The sequence below is a fragment of the Plasmopara halstedii genome, assembly GCF_900000015.1.
Source record: "Plasmopara halstedii genome assembly, contig: Scaffold_7, whole genome shotgun sequence".
NCBI classification, from domain to species: Eukaryota; Oomycota; class Peronosporomycetes; order Peronosporales; family Peronosporaceae; genus Plasmopara; species Plasmopara halstedii.
The window spans coordinates 26,289-38,852 of NW_020186929.1; the positions used below are offsets into that span (position 1 = coordinate 26,289).

General features: G+C 45.2%; 5 protein-coding genes across 5 annotated transcripts; 3 read left to right on the forward strand and 2 right to left on the reverse strand.

Moving 5' to 3' along the window:
• Positions 1-23: 23 nt before the first annotated feature.
• Positions 24-2,430, forward strand: PHALS_13847 (dna polymerase subunit alpha; the record flags this gene model as incomplete). The annotated part of the gene is made up of 9 exons (XM_024720111.1): positions 24-911; positions 974-1,039; positions 1,113-1,298; positions 1,365-1,464; positions 1,540-1,697; positions 1,764-1,870; positions 1,932-1,997; positions 2,064-2,193; positions 2,254-2,430. 9 exons carry the CDS (start codon positions 24-26, stop codon positions 2,428-2,430), a joined length of 1,878 nt encoding a protein of 625 aa, XP_024571447.1.
• A 30-nt stretch (positions 2,431-2,460) lies between these two features.
• On the forward strand, positions 2,461-3,134 carry PHALS_14716 (uncharacterized protein). Its single transcript, XM_036407236.1, has one exon. The coding sequence runs from the start codon at positions 2,909-2,911 to the stop codon at positions 3,098-3,100; it is 192 nt and encodes a 63-aa protein (XP_036262956.1). The 5' UTR covers positions 2,461-2,908; the 3' UTR covers positions 3,101-3,134.
• A 3,500-nt stretch (positions 3,135-6,634) lies between these two features.
• On the reverse strand, positions 6,635-8,054 carry PHALS_14717 (uncharacterized protein). Its single transcript, XM_036407270.1, has one exon. The coding sequence runs from the start codon at positions 7,638-7,640 to the stop codon at positions 7,344-7,346; it is 297 nt and encodes a 98-aa protein (XP_036262957.1). The 5' UTR covers positions 7,641-8,054; the 3' UTR covers positions 6,635-7,343.
• A 3-nt stretch (positions 8,055-8,057) lies between these two features.
• Positions 8,058-9,140, forward strand: PHALS_13848 (Membrane coat complex Retromer, subunit VPS5/SNX1, Sorting nexins, and related PX domain-containing proteins; the record flags this gene model as incomplete). The annotated part of the gene is made up of 3 exons (XM_024721914.1): positions 8,058-8,061; positions 8,150-8,255; positions 8,348-9,140. The coding sequence occupies 3 exons, from the start codon at positions 8,058-8,060 to the stop codon at positions 9,138-9,140; spliced, it is 903 nt and encodes a 300-aa protein (XP_024571450.1).
• PHALS_14720 (uncharacterized protein) lies at positions 9,139-9,995 on the reverse strand. Its single transcript, XM_036407294.1, has one exon. It carries the CDS (start codon positions 9,808-9,810, stop codon positions 9,574-9,576), a length of 237 nt encoding a protein of 78 aa, XP_036262958.1. The 5' UTR covers positions 9,811-9,995; the 3' UTR covers positions 9,139-9,573.
• Between the last annotated feature and the right edge of the window lie 2,569 nt (positions 9,996-12,564).

The following is a 12,564-nucleotide window of genomic DNA, read 5'->3' on the forward strand; positions in this document are numbered from 1 at the left end:
ACAGATTGAGATTTGGAAGGTCAATGAGCCTCGACGTCTCAGCTGTCCGCGCAGCCTTTGCGGCTTGTAATTTGGACCTAGAAGACGATGCAGCAAGCACATGTGTTTCTATCTGTGCAGAGTTTAATATGAGCTGCGACGACATGGCAGCACAATGGGACGCATACTCGATGAACCAGCAGCTTTCTGGCGCCGCTGACACCGAAAATCTCGTGGCCTTTCGCTCACATCTCAAGCAGCTGCAACAGAACATATCCCATGAGCTGACACCTAATGTATCTGCACCAAAACGACGACACACAAAGACGCCCGTTGTCAAACGCGAGTCAAATAGTCAGGATAAGCTTGAGTCGCTTTACAGTATAAAATCACCCGAGGGCAAGCATGCGCGCTCCTTTACTAGTCCTACTGGAATCAGCAAAGTTCAGCGAAAGGAAGGCGTCTTTTCGCCTTCTTCCATGCAGTCACCACCAGGCAGCAGCTACGAGAAGCGCATAGATGCCGGCAAAACAGTTTATGAGTTTAACGAACATTTAAAAAAGAAGATTGAAGGATTGAAAGCTAATTTGGGAAAACCAGTCGAGGTTATGGTGCCATATCCATCACGTAATCTTTTGCCAAATGCCCCATACATGTATACGCCTCTCTTTCGTCGAGCTATTGCGCTGGATGAGCAACTTGTCGAGTATGAAATGGAAGTGAAAAAAAAAGTTGATCTAGAAGAGCTAAAGCCGGTTGGAGACCCGTCGCCGGCACAAGTGACGGTGGTTGGACGAATTGTGTGTGAAGCAGCAGAGGGTAAACTGAATCCAAGCGTTGTGCAAATTGAGGGGTCTAGAAAAACCTGTGGAGGCCAACGTGTGCTCCTCGACCTGAATGGAGTGTCTAATTTCCAGATCTTTCCTGGCAAGGTTTGTCAATGCTTTTTAAGTTTCTGGGATAAATCGTTAACATGGGTCTTGTGTCAGTGTAGATTGTCGCTTTGGAAGGTGTCTTATCGGATGTTCGGTCTCCGATGGTAGTGAAAAGATTCCTTGAGGTGTGGTTAATTGCCGGTAATGATACAGCAAATTGGTCATTATCTCACTGTAAAAAGCTCTGTATGGTATCAGCCAATTCTAGCACCAGCAGCTACGTCTTTACCAGCACGTATAAAAAAGCTACAAATTGAGCACGAAGAACCTATCCGTGTGCTGACTGCTTGTGGTCCTTTTACGACCACGAGCAATGTGGACTACTTGCCTTTGAACGATTTACTACAGGTCGTGATGGACCAAAAGCCAGACGTGCTTATCCTGGTAAGACAGTTGGTTGCAGATTTGTCAAAGACGAATATCACCAACTACTTTGTTTCGCGCTAATAGCTCGGCCCTTTCATCGACACGAATCACTCGATGTTCCAAGACGGACTGGTTAAGTACGATGACATGATGCTTAGCTTTGAAGAGATTTTTCTATTTAAAGGTAAAGATACATTGAATGTCGTCTTCTTAACTCTTACTCATCGTGGATGCTGTGGATGTGCTTTCCGGCTGATAGTCATGACACTTTTGAACAACGTTTTGAAACATGACGAGCAAATTCAGATCATAATTGTTCCGTCGTTGAGAGACGCTAACCACGAATACATGTACCCGCAGCCCCCACTGAGCAAAAGCAAAGCGTGCGAAGCGTTCGAAGTTGCCGAACATGCTAAGGTTTGTTTTATCTTTTTATGAAGTATTTGGTTTATGGGTGTAACACTTGTGTAACTTTCATTATAGCGCGTGCACTTTATGTCAAACCCTACCACGTTCTCAATCAATGCAATTGTGTTTGGGATATCTACTTTAGACATTATTGTACAATTGAGCTCAAATGAGCTGTACAGGTCCGTCCACTTGTACATTGTTCATTATAATTTATCCCATGACAACATTTTCTGCCACCAGGAGAGCCCAAGGTCGTGATCATCATCGTCTTCTCCGCCTTTGCGAACAAGTTGTTGAACAGCGAAGGTTTGAGGTTCATTATCATATGTACTCATATCGAGCTCTTCAGGCTAATTTATCCCTCGTTTACAGCTTTTATCCGATATTTCCTCCGCCACCTAGTGGTGAAGCGCCAGTTGATTTGCGGTATATGAAGCAATTTCAATTTGAGCAGACCCCTGACATTCTGCTGCTCCCCTCAATTCTCAATCGGTTTTGTGGGGTACGCGTCACTATTGAAGTTTCGCTGGCTAGCACTAACTTTTATTTCATCTTACTACAGCGCGTTTACGACTCAGTTGCCATAAATCCCGGCCAGCTTTGCAAAGGAGACTCCGGTGGCTCCTTTGCTCACATAACCATTCTTCCTCTACCGAATGAGAAAATTGAGAGTGCGGGTAATGATATGTGCGCCCATTCTGTACCAGACCGAACGATTGTCGAAATAAAGCGTATATAGAGTAATATACTTCTTTTGCACATGATGTAGTCGAAATATTACATATATCAACAGGTTGAAGTATCTGTTTCTTGTAACAAAGATGTGTGTTTACTATTACAGGCGAGTATTTTTCGAACTTTTCGCGTCAAACGGAACGTTTCACCATCTTACAACAAAAACTAAACGCGGTATTCACAAAAACTTGTAGCGTATTCTGAAGAGTACATCAGATTCTGAAAAGAGGATAGTTCACCCGTGTATCGCCGTTCGGACCCTGTAAGCATGAAAGCTGCTCATCTGATATAATCTTCGAATTCAATTTTGGAAGAGGCGAATGTGTGAGTTTTTTGCCTCGAAGCTCTACAAGTTTTTGGCAAGAAGGCTCATTCTTTTATGTTAACGCGGTTTGAGCAGTGAAATTATGGCTTTATGTGGTGTACACTGTAGCCGTTTTACTTAAAACGTCCAGTGAAAAGATTGAAATTGACGCAACCTGATGGAGCACTGGTTTCAATACAGTTTGGCAGATGTTTACAAATCTAGCCGGGTTTCATCCGTGCGCGACTGTGAAGACATTCAGCAAGCTAATAACAAGGAGAAGTCAAATGATACTGATAAAAAGCGGAGTCGACTTTTCGAGATAACAGAAAAATCGATCGTGAGGAAAGAACTTGCGTCAACATTTTAGCCGCTCAATTAAAATACTTTGTCCGTTCACCGATTCTATCAGCCTTAAAAACTTGTTCAAAACTCGTTGAAAATCAAGCGATCACAGATATACATCGATAACCTTATCATTCGGTGCTTACTATAGTATGAGAGGCATTCGCTTGCGACAGGCAGTATGTGGAGAGATTGCTTGATAAGTCTATGGGACAAAGTGGCATTGACTAACTTTAAAAGCATGTATAGATTAGCATTACTTAAAAATTGGCTCCCAAATTTGCATAAACACTGAGGATAGTGCATGTTCTAATGAGATTATGCACCAATTCTCAAACTGCCGGCTACTTCTCAAGTTGTCTCTTTGAATGAAAGAAATTACCAATCCGTGAAATCGGAATTCACGGAAAGTGGGGCGATGGATGCGCCCACATACTGTAGTCGTAGCCGCTGCTGCCGATCCGGACGACGAGCCGAATGAAGTTATATACTGTTGATATTGCACATGCCGAGATGGTCCCGACAATGCCTGAGCTGCTGGGTTAAGAAGCTCGTTTGGCGCGATAAAGCAGGGGCTGATGTTATCCGCAATCGCATCAAGATGCCCAAGCCGCATGTGCTTGGCAGAGGGTCAATCGGGTGCCCTATACTGCCGGGCCTGGATGGTCGTTTGTCGTCTCACGCATCGAAAAAGCGCAGTCATATTGTAACCCTACACGCAATTCGACATTGCGATCGACACGCGAAGCAATTTTGCAAGGCCTCCAGTGCAGAAGATGAAGGCATCGTTGACTGCATCACACCACGACATCAAAGCTGAACGACGAGTTTGCGGTTGGTGTAATGGGCTACACTAGCCATTACATGAATGTACCTTCTGTATGCATTGTGGGAATTTGTAAAAAAAGATTACAGTATGGTGTTCTCAAATGCATTTGTGACATCTTATACGAAGATACAAGCGTTCTGTGTGATACAGCATGCTGATTCCTACATTGGGATATGTACTGATAACGAGACCGACATGTCTCTGTCTTTAAAAGTTGGTAGCGTAAGCCAGTCACTTTTACTGATACATTCCAGTAAAGATAAAGCTAAAGCCTTTCGGAGCTCAAGCTTCGAACACCCAAGATCTTGTATAAGCTGAAGTTAAGGGGTCAACCTCAGTACACTTTTGCATTAATAACTCAGAAACCCAAGTAGAATCTGTAGCAGCCCTTGAGCTGTTTTGTATGTAGCTAGGAACCCATAACTCTTTTTTTTTAATTCAGTCGCGAATTTACCTGAAGATATCGATTCGTTCTCTTCTATCAGTCAGGACTGTCCTTCTCGAACCGCATCGGGAATCCCTTTCTCGTTGCACAAGCGTGTGCGATGTGTTCAAGGAACTGATTTGTGCAGCGCCCTCTTACAGTAGACGTATAGGATGTTTTAAATGTATTTACCTGTGAGAACGTCCAACACTTCGAACACGAAGACGCCGCCCAAAATATTCCAAAGCTTCTAGCAAGCTTCTTTGACATTTACCTGGACGCGTAAAATCTCCCTAGAAGCTTCAATACTTGACCAATTCAAAGAGGGCGCTGTTCACAACAGTCCTTTAAACACAACACACACGCTTGTGCGACGCGAATGCGATTACCGACGTGGTTGGAGAAGGACAGTCTCGACTGGAAAGAGAGAAGAACGAAATGATATCTTAAGGGTGAATTTGCGACTGATAAAAATTGAGACAAGGGCTCTAGCTACACACAAAACACCCCAAGGGCTCCTTCAGGTTCTACTGACAAATCTTGGGCTTCTGATTTATATATAAGCAAGGAGTTCTGAGGTGGAACTTCAACTTCAACTTATACAAGATCTTGATTATACGCTCAAAAAGCTTGAGCTTCAGCCTACTGGAAAGTATCCAGTAGAAGTGACTGGCTTACGCTACCCTCTTCGAAAGACAGAGACTCGTTACCAGTACAGAACCCCGTGAAGGAAGTATCACACAGAATGTTTGCCACATCGTAGAAAATGGCGCGTATGCGTTTAGAAACGATGCATACAGAAGGTACATAGATGCACCTGTAATGGCGAAGTGTAGCAAATTAAATGACTCGGAAACAAATTTAGACTCGGTTAATTATCGGTTCTTTACTATAGGGTAAAAACTGAATCTCAATAAGACCTGCGAAGTGAACATGATAAATGGTATACTCTCGACGTCACGGTGCGTGTACTTCCTCTCGAAAATGTGCTCATCTAAGCCGTTCATTTTACTGATAGCGTGACGTGATGACACAATTAATAGCTCTGTCGCCTTGACATACCGTACACCGAATTTATATTAGGCAAAGAAGGACAACCGATTTGCTATTCTCTGCAAGAGACATGGTGGCGGCATAAAATCTGGTCCAAATGGCTTAGCGCCAAGCAGGTGAATCTGGAACTTAACAGGAGCCAATATTTAGCAAGTAGCTGTTGGTTATGGGCTTCCCATTGACGCGATTATGATCATTGGCACCTGCATGAGTAAAGCGCATGACCAGGATTCGGAAGGGTCAGAATCGAAGAACACAAGGACTTTCATTTGCAGGTATAAGGGCCGCCTGTTTTGCTATGTGTAAATTATTTTTCAGATAAGATTAGCGAGAGGCCAGTCGTCATAATCTGGGCTGCGTGTGCGTGAAATTGTCCTTTTTACTTTTTGAGATAGCGGCGTTGACTAATCTACACCGTTTTTCTTATTTGCGAGATTTGACTATTGACTATGCTTGCAATAAAGTATTTCTGAGATTCGCCGGAACAGTGACACACTCGTCTTTGTCGTCAACCAGCAATTAAAGCTCAGCTGCTCGCAAGTGGTAGACAAGGATTTCCCCGTTATTTGCTCACTATGGGCAGGTGCGTCCTTATGCAGGATGCATTAAAACCAATACGACCATACAATTTAAAGTCGCCGTTGCATTGAGCATCCCCTGGGCTTTAGCCAGCGTATCCCATTTAGAATACTGATATCAGCAAAAGGAATCCTTATTTCTCATGGGCAGCTGATATTGCTCATCGAGTACTAAATAAGGTGCAACCGACCAGGATCCCACTCAGGAAGACGGGTTCACTACCGCCTTTGCGAGATGCTCTACCACCATTGCGGCGTTGAGAGCATCAGCTCTTGAATGTTGTCCGTTTTTATTTACTTTCCTTGTGGGAGGACACAACTTTCTTCTGCTGCCTTGAAATCTATTGTAGGGGATGCTTTTGATAAATATATATCAAGACTTTTTCGAGTGCATCAAGCTTTAGAGGGATAAAGCGGAAAAGTGATATCTCAATCTGTACTCCTGGAAACGTGTCAATATTGCAAATTTTAAATTCATTTCATAGATGAAGAAAACTTCTCGTCCGCGTCTCTTGATTTTCAATATGATCATCTGACTTGCTAGGATGAAAAACCAGGCTACCTACATGTTCAATCTTTTTACTTCCTTGCAATGCGACCGTGGTGTTCAAGAACAATTTTAAGAAATTAAATAGGAAGAAGAGTATCTGTTTTGCAGAAGTGCTTGTCTGAAAAGCGTGCTAAAAAAAGATTCACCGCATTGACGGTCCAAACATCGGCTTTCTTCGCTAACAGTTTATGTCAAGTAGCTCGCGCTACTGCTGTGCCATGTCTGAAAGGAATTTCGTTGTATATCTACCATTTGGTGAGTTTGGTCAGCCTACATTTGCGTCAATGCAAAAAGCTGCATCGTTCAAGTCGGTGATAACAACATTTTATGCATTGCATACACTTTAAACCCCAATCAGCTCATTTTTCGCCTTTTTATTTGAGAGTGTTTTGACTTTCCTTCAAATTGCGCTTTTCATAAGGTTAAAATAGTTCTTTAATTCGATAGCCGAAGCTCTCGCACAGATACCATGCAGTGTACTCGATGGCTCCGAAAGATCTTATCAAACATAAGACATTAATTTTAGATTTGGCCAGAGCCACCATGATGTTCATTTTTGCATACTTGAGCAGAAGCCGTAGAGTTAATGGAATTGATTTCAACTTCAACTTACACGAGAATGAGGACCAGCAAGAGTATACCAATGAGAATTCTTAACAATCAATGAAAAAATCGTTGCTTTTCGCTCAAGACCTGAATTAGCATCCAATCAAGTCATTCTTCGTATGTATCAGCTAATGCTCCTTAAACACGACAATCGTTGCCTTTGTTGTGTTTCTGATTCAGATGTAGCCCAATGTGCAGCTATTGCATTTGTTCCATCAGCAGTGTGCTCTACATGCGCTTGTATGGATGCATAGTATGGTGAGTCTGGCAAGTTGACACGATCTCAAACCCTTTAAGCCACTCGACCTCTTCAGTACAAGGTTTCTTGATTGCATTATTATCAACCCCTGCAATGATGTCGATCATGTTTACAGCTGCCAAAACGATTTCACCGTAAGACACCATACAGTCTTGGTCGGTAGCGACAAGCGCCGACAGCCGTGATTTGAGTTTCACTGGATTCAGCGTTTCACGAATGACCTCGAGCGGTACTTTACCATCACTATACAAATCCATGCTCTGCATTTGTTCGAGCAAAATCTTCTTCCGGCTCAAGCTTACGTTGTTACCCTTGCGTTTGCAAATGATTGCCGGTACAGCGAGGAAACATACTTGTCACTGAGATCAATGAGTCACACTACTCGCAGCTGCATCTTACAATGCTCCATCAAACGTAATGGTTCAAAAACTGGAAAAACGCAAGTTCTTCTCAACCGTAAAGCCACACACTCGCTGGGATCGATACGGAGGTAAAAGAATAGTCAGGCCACAACCTCGGCAGCACGCATGAACTTGCTGAAGGTGGCTATCATGTAAGCCTTACCGTCTCGGCCGCTGGCGAGCTATATCTGTCCAAGAGGCTGCAATGTTGTCAACACTACAAGATCAAATTTGATCATATTCTGAAAGTACTTTTCTTAGGGGACTGACCAACTAAAGACAATGAGTAAGTGCAATCATACCTCGTAAAATTTATTACCGTTAGATACTTTAATATCGATACTTCTGTTACCATGCTGGACATTTTCCGTTAGTGTCATACTTTCGAGTCTTTCGAGCCGGATACAATGAGTGGCCAGCTGTGGTTGACACTCTCGAAAATCCTCCGTTTGAGGCAGAGCTTCGGCTCTGGAGACATCGGTTATTATGTCAGTAGCTCGGCCTTCCAGGGTCACTAGTTGTCGAATGAGCCTGACGACGCAACGGTCTCAACGCGTCCTCGCAATCGACAGCTTCTCACGGGCTCCTGCCACAGGCGTCTGGTTCTATCGAGTGGACGTATCCATATGTCAGAAAGAGCTTTCTGTACCACATATCGATGAAGGCGACAGCGAAGGCGCGGACGATAGATACTGCGAGACAATGTCACTGTCAGATGCATCAGACAGTGAGCACTACTCTATTTTAAGGCGGTACAATGACTTTTTGAAATTGTACGAGCAAGTTTGCCTCATCGTCGCAGCATCCGAAGGAAACAGCCACAGTGTACCTCCATTTCCAACTAAAGAGATGTTGCCATCTCTAGTTGTTCTGCTGTGGCGCGTTTCTCCGTCAATGAGGATGCTCGAAGAGCGACGCGCCAAATTTGAGGCGCTACTGGTATGGATTGAAAATCATCCTACAGCTCGGAATTGCTCTGCATTCGTCGAGTTTCTTGGAAAACCTCCACAGACTAGAGAAGGTTATGTTAGCCTGAAAGGCTATACATCTCCTGATTGGTTATCGTCTCTGCGGCAAGTGACACGCAATGCAGAAGACCGTAAGCGTCGTGACTCCGGTGACAGCATTTCCATTCGATCACTGCCTGATCGATCGAACTCGGATGCCTACTCAGTCCTCAGCGTTTCCCGTCACCAACGATTCCAAGCAAAATACATGTCGACTTGTGTGCTGGGCAAGCGTCACAATTGCTCTCCTAACAAACATCGGCGCTATGAACCACCTTACAAGAAAAGGACGCTATTGGCTAATAACTCGAAGTTATCTTACGCCGATCAAGGATCGGTGAAGGAAAGGTGGACATAAAAAACTCTGTCACACAAAGGGTCCGCCGAGTGATGTCGGTTAATTATCAAAAAGAACAGGTCTTTCTGCTGTTCCTGGTCGTCTCGAAAAGGTTTACAGGCACTTTTAACGCAACTAATGCATCGAAGACGTCATAATCGAGGTCTGGCACTTCGTCCACTCATCTACTTCGTATTTTTTTCTTAATTCGCATGCAAAGCAAAGCGATAACCTTCATCCGTCCCTGCTTCTCGCTCCATCTGAAGTAAGGGCGTTGGTGGGGTATGATGTTGAAATCAACTGATTGCTCTGGACTTGTAATATTGATATTCCCTGTAAGTGTTCTTGCGTGAGCATGGTCATCTTAAAACATTCCCTCTGTCACAGCACCTCGAATTGCTTACCCTTTAGGAAAACATTGGCGCCGAAAATTCATCGGGCGATTTTCTTCAACTCAGCTATCTGAAAACACGTATTCAACCGACAGTTCAATTGCGTTGTATTTTCCCACACAGATTAAATTATCCGATTCCTGTTCAAGATCTCTTTCATCAATTGGGCTGAAACTTATACCCGCCACTTGGGCAAACGCAAAGTTTCCAGTTGCGCTGACCCTTGCACTTTCTGCATGGTCGTTTTGGTGGCAATTTTGAAGCTGATGTATGCGTGGCCTTTTCCAGCTAACTCTCATTGCAACCGTTAAGACCGCAGGGAGATGCTGCTTATAATGTCAGCGTCTGAACACCGACTTGCTTGACGTTAGGAGCTCTTCTTTCAATGCACACCTTTCATGCTTGCGCCAACCAAAAATGCGACGCTATCTTATCAAAGACTCCAATATCTACAATACCTTTATATCTGTGAAGGACTGGTCAAGTATGTCAAGCTTCGACGGCGTGTTACTCACGTAAACTATTTGAGTATAAAGTTTAAAGATTCCACAAGTTTAAACTGTTAAAGATTGCAATACAACCTGTTCGCGCAGCAAATTACCTACAGCACGTGCTGCGGGGCTTGTACTGTAATCTTGTGTACTCAAGCCTCACACACATACTTGTATATAATTTACGAGTAAATTGGTATTCACTACAAGTGGGACGCGTGGACCTCTCGTTGCACGTAAAGCGAAAAGGTCAGTTTGAGTATAAGGGATACTGTCAGCGTCGACAGCGTCTATGACGCCACCGTCGACGACGGATGATTCATTTCGACCCAGACCGCTCATGGTGAGCGTTAAGCCCTCTGGGGGTAAGGATGGAAAGAATCTCCTTCTCTGAGTGAGAGAGGCCAAGATGGCTATGGCATACTCGATGCTCCAAAACGAGCAACATCGCGTGGCGCTAGCTATCTACAGGCTCGGGGTCCGATCGCGAGAATTGGCACTAACGTGCGGTGCTTCGGTTAGAGCTGCGTCCCCCTCGCTTGAATCTTACCATCTTACGGCTGTGGAAAGGAACTACCTAGTCCACAACAAGGAATTACTTGCGATGAAGTATACACTTGTCAGGTTCAGGGTGCACCTGCAAGCCTCAAAGCTGTTTGTGATCGACACAGATCATGCGTCATTACGCACTGCGGCTCAGCCGACTCACCTCTCGCAGAGGATTGCCAGGTGACTCTCATTCTATGCCGGATATAACTTTGAGGTGAGGTATAAGCTAGGAAAGCAGAATGCTTTGGCTGATGCGTCGTCACGCAGACCGGACTATGAGCTTGCTCATGTCACGATGGTGACGTCGTCAGTGACGGATCTGAATCGTGCCGCATACGCGGATGACATTATGTCTTTAGCGCTACTACAGGCTCTTAGAGCAAGGGTTTGAAAACTCGGACATGAATTGTCGGCGCGTTTGTGCGCACAGTTACACCAATATTTGTAGTGAAACGGGTTGCTTTTTAATAGCACCTATTCAATGGATACGCTACGATTGTGGTTCCTCACGATGAGGATTTGGAATACCGTAATCTCTATGAGGCCTATGACACCCCACTCAGTAACCATCTCGGTCGTGAGAGGACGTATGGCTCGGTAAGCTGCCACTATTGTGGACTAAGCTGTAAAAATGGGCGAGCACATATGTGCGCACGTGTGAGACGTGTCGGAGAGTTAAACGCTCTCCAAATGCGGCGGTGCCGCTGGCTAGTCTACCGATTCCCTTCGGGTGTTGGCAGTTCATGAGTATGGACTTCGTGTTTGGCCTGCAGAAGGACTCAGCGAGCAACACGGGTGTGGTGGTCGTTGTGGACTGTTTGAACAAGATGGCTCATCTGGCGGTGGTACTGGACATGTGGGTACGGCGAGGCTGTTTGTCGATCGTGTCTTTCGACAACATAAATCCCCGGAGTCAATTGTCTCTATGAGAGGTCCGCACTTTACTAGAAGATTTGGTCACACTCTTCAGGGTGCTGGACACCAAGTTGACCATGTCAACATCGAGCTATCCGCAGACCGATGGTCAAACTGAGCGCGTGACGCGTCGCTGAAGACATTCTTCGCAGCGTCTGCGCTGTGACGCCAAAGCGCCAGAACACCATGCTGCCACACGTAGAGTTTGTTCTGTACAATGCAGTGCATTCATCTACCGACTACACGCCGTTCTACGTGAACAGACTTCTTAATCATCGCGTTCGCTGACGCCGCCATCTCATGGCTCAGAGCTTGGTGGGGGAGGAATCGCCAAACGGCTAGCTCATGTCAGTCTCCGCACTGTCTGTAAAGAAGTTGGTGACTTCCTGTCTACCAGACTGAGTGTCCTACGACACGTTCGCGATGCGATGGCCGAAAGCCAAGACATGCAGAAAGAATATACAGGTGGAAGATGCAGAAAAAATGCGGAAAACTTCGACGTCGGAGACCTGGTTGGATTAAATGCTAAGAAGATTTCTACACATGCAGTCTCTGCTGTCTTTAAGATAAATCTCCGTCCACGGTTTATTGGACCTTTGAAGGTCGTGGCCAAGCGAGGTTTTGCGTATACGCTGAACTTTTCCAGAAGGATGCACACTCACCCGTTGTTTTATGTGGGCTTGCTTAAGCTGTACCAGGATTCTTCGCAAGTGAACGCGGAAGCGTTAGCACTGGGGCGGCGCCTAAAGGCGCTCGGCCACCTAGAAGATGAGTCAGCAACTGGTTCTGAGTACGGAGTGCAGCCATTTTCGTTTCCAGCGGCGCAAGGCGCTTAACCGTCGCACGAAGTGACGTATTCGTCTGCTCGACGGCTAAGAGCCCTCCGACACAGCGCGATAATCATCAATCAGTGCACAAAATGCTTCTGACCCTCGCAGTCTTCCGCACAGCGGTAAGCGACCTCTGAAAGATGCTCGACAGAGTGCTGATGATGACGGACTTTCCCATCCATATCTCGAAAAGCATCGCGAGACACCAGACAGCGATCGACCAAGTCGGCATCGCCTGCCGCCGACTCTTCTCCAGTAAAGGCTTCCA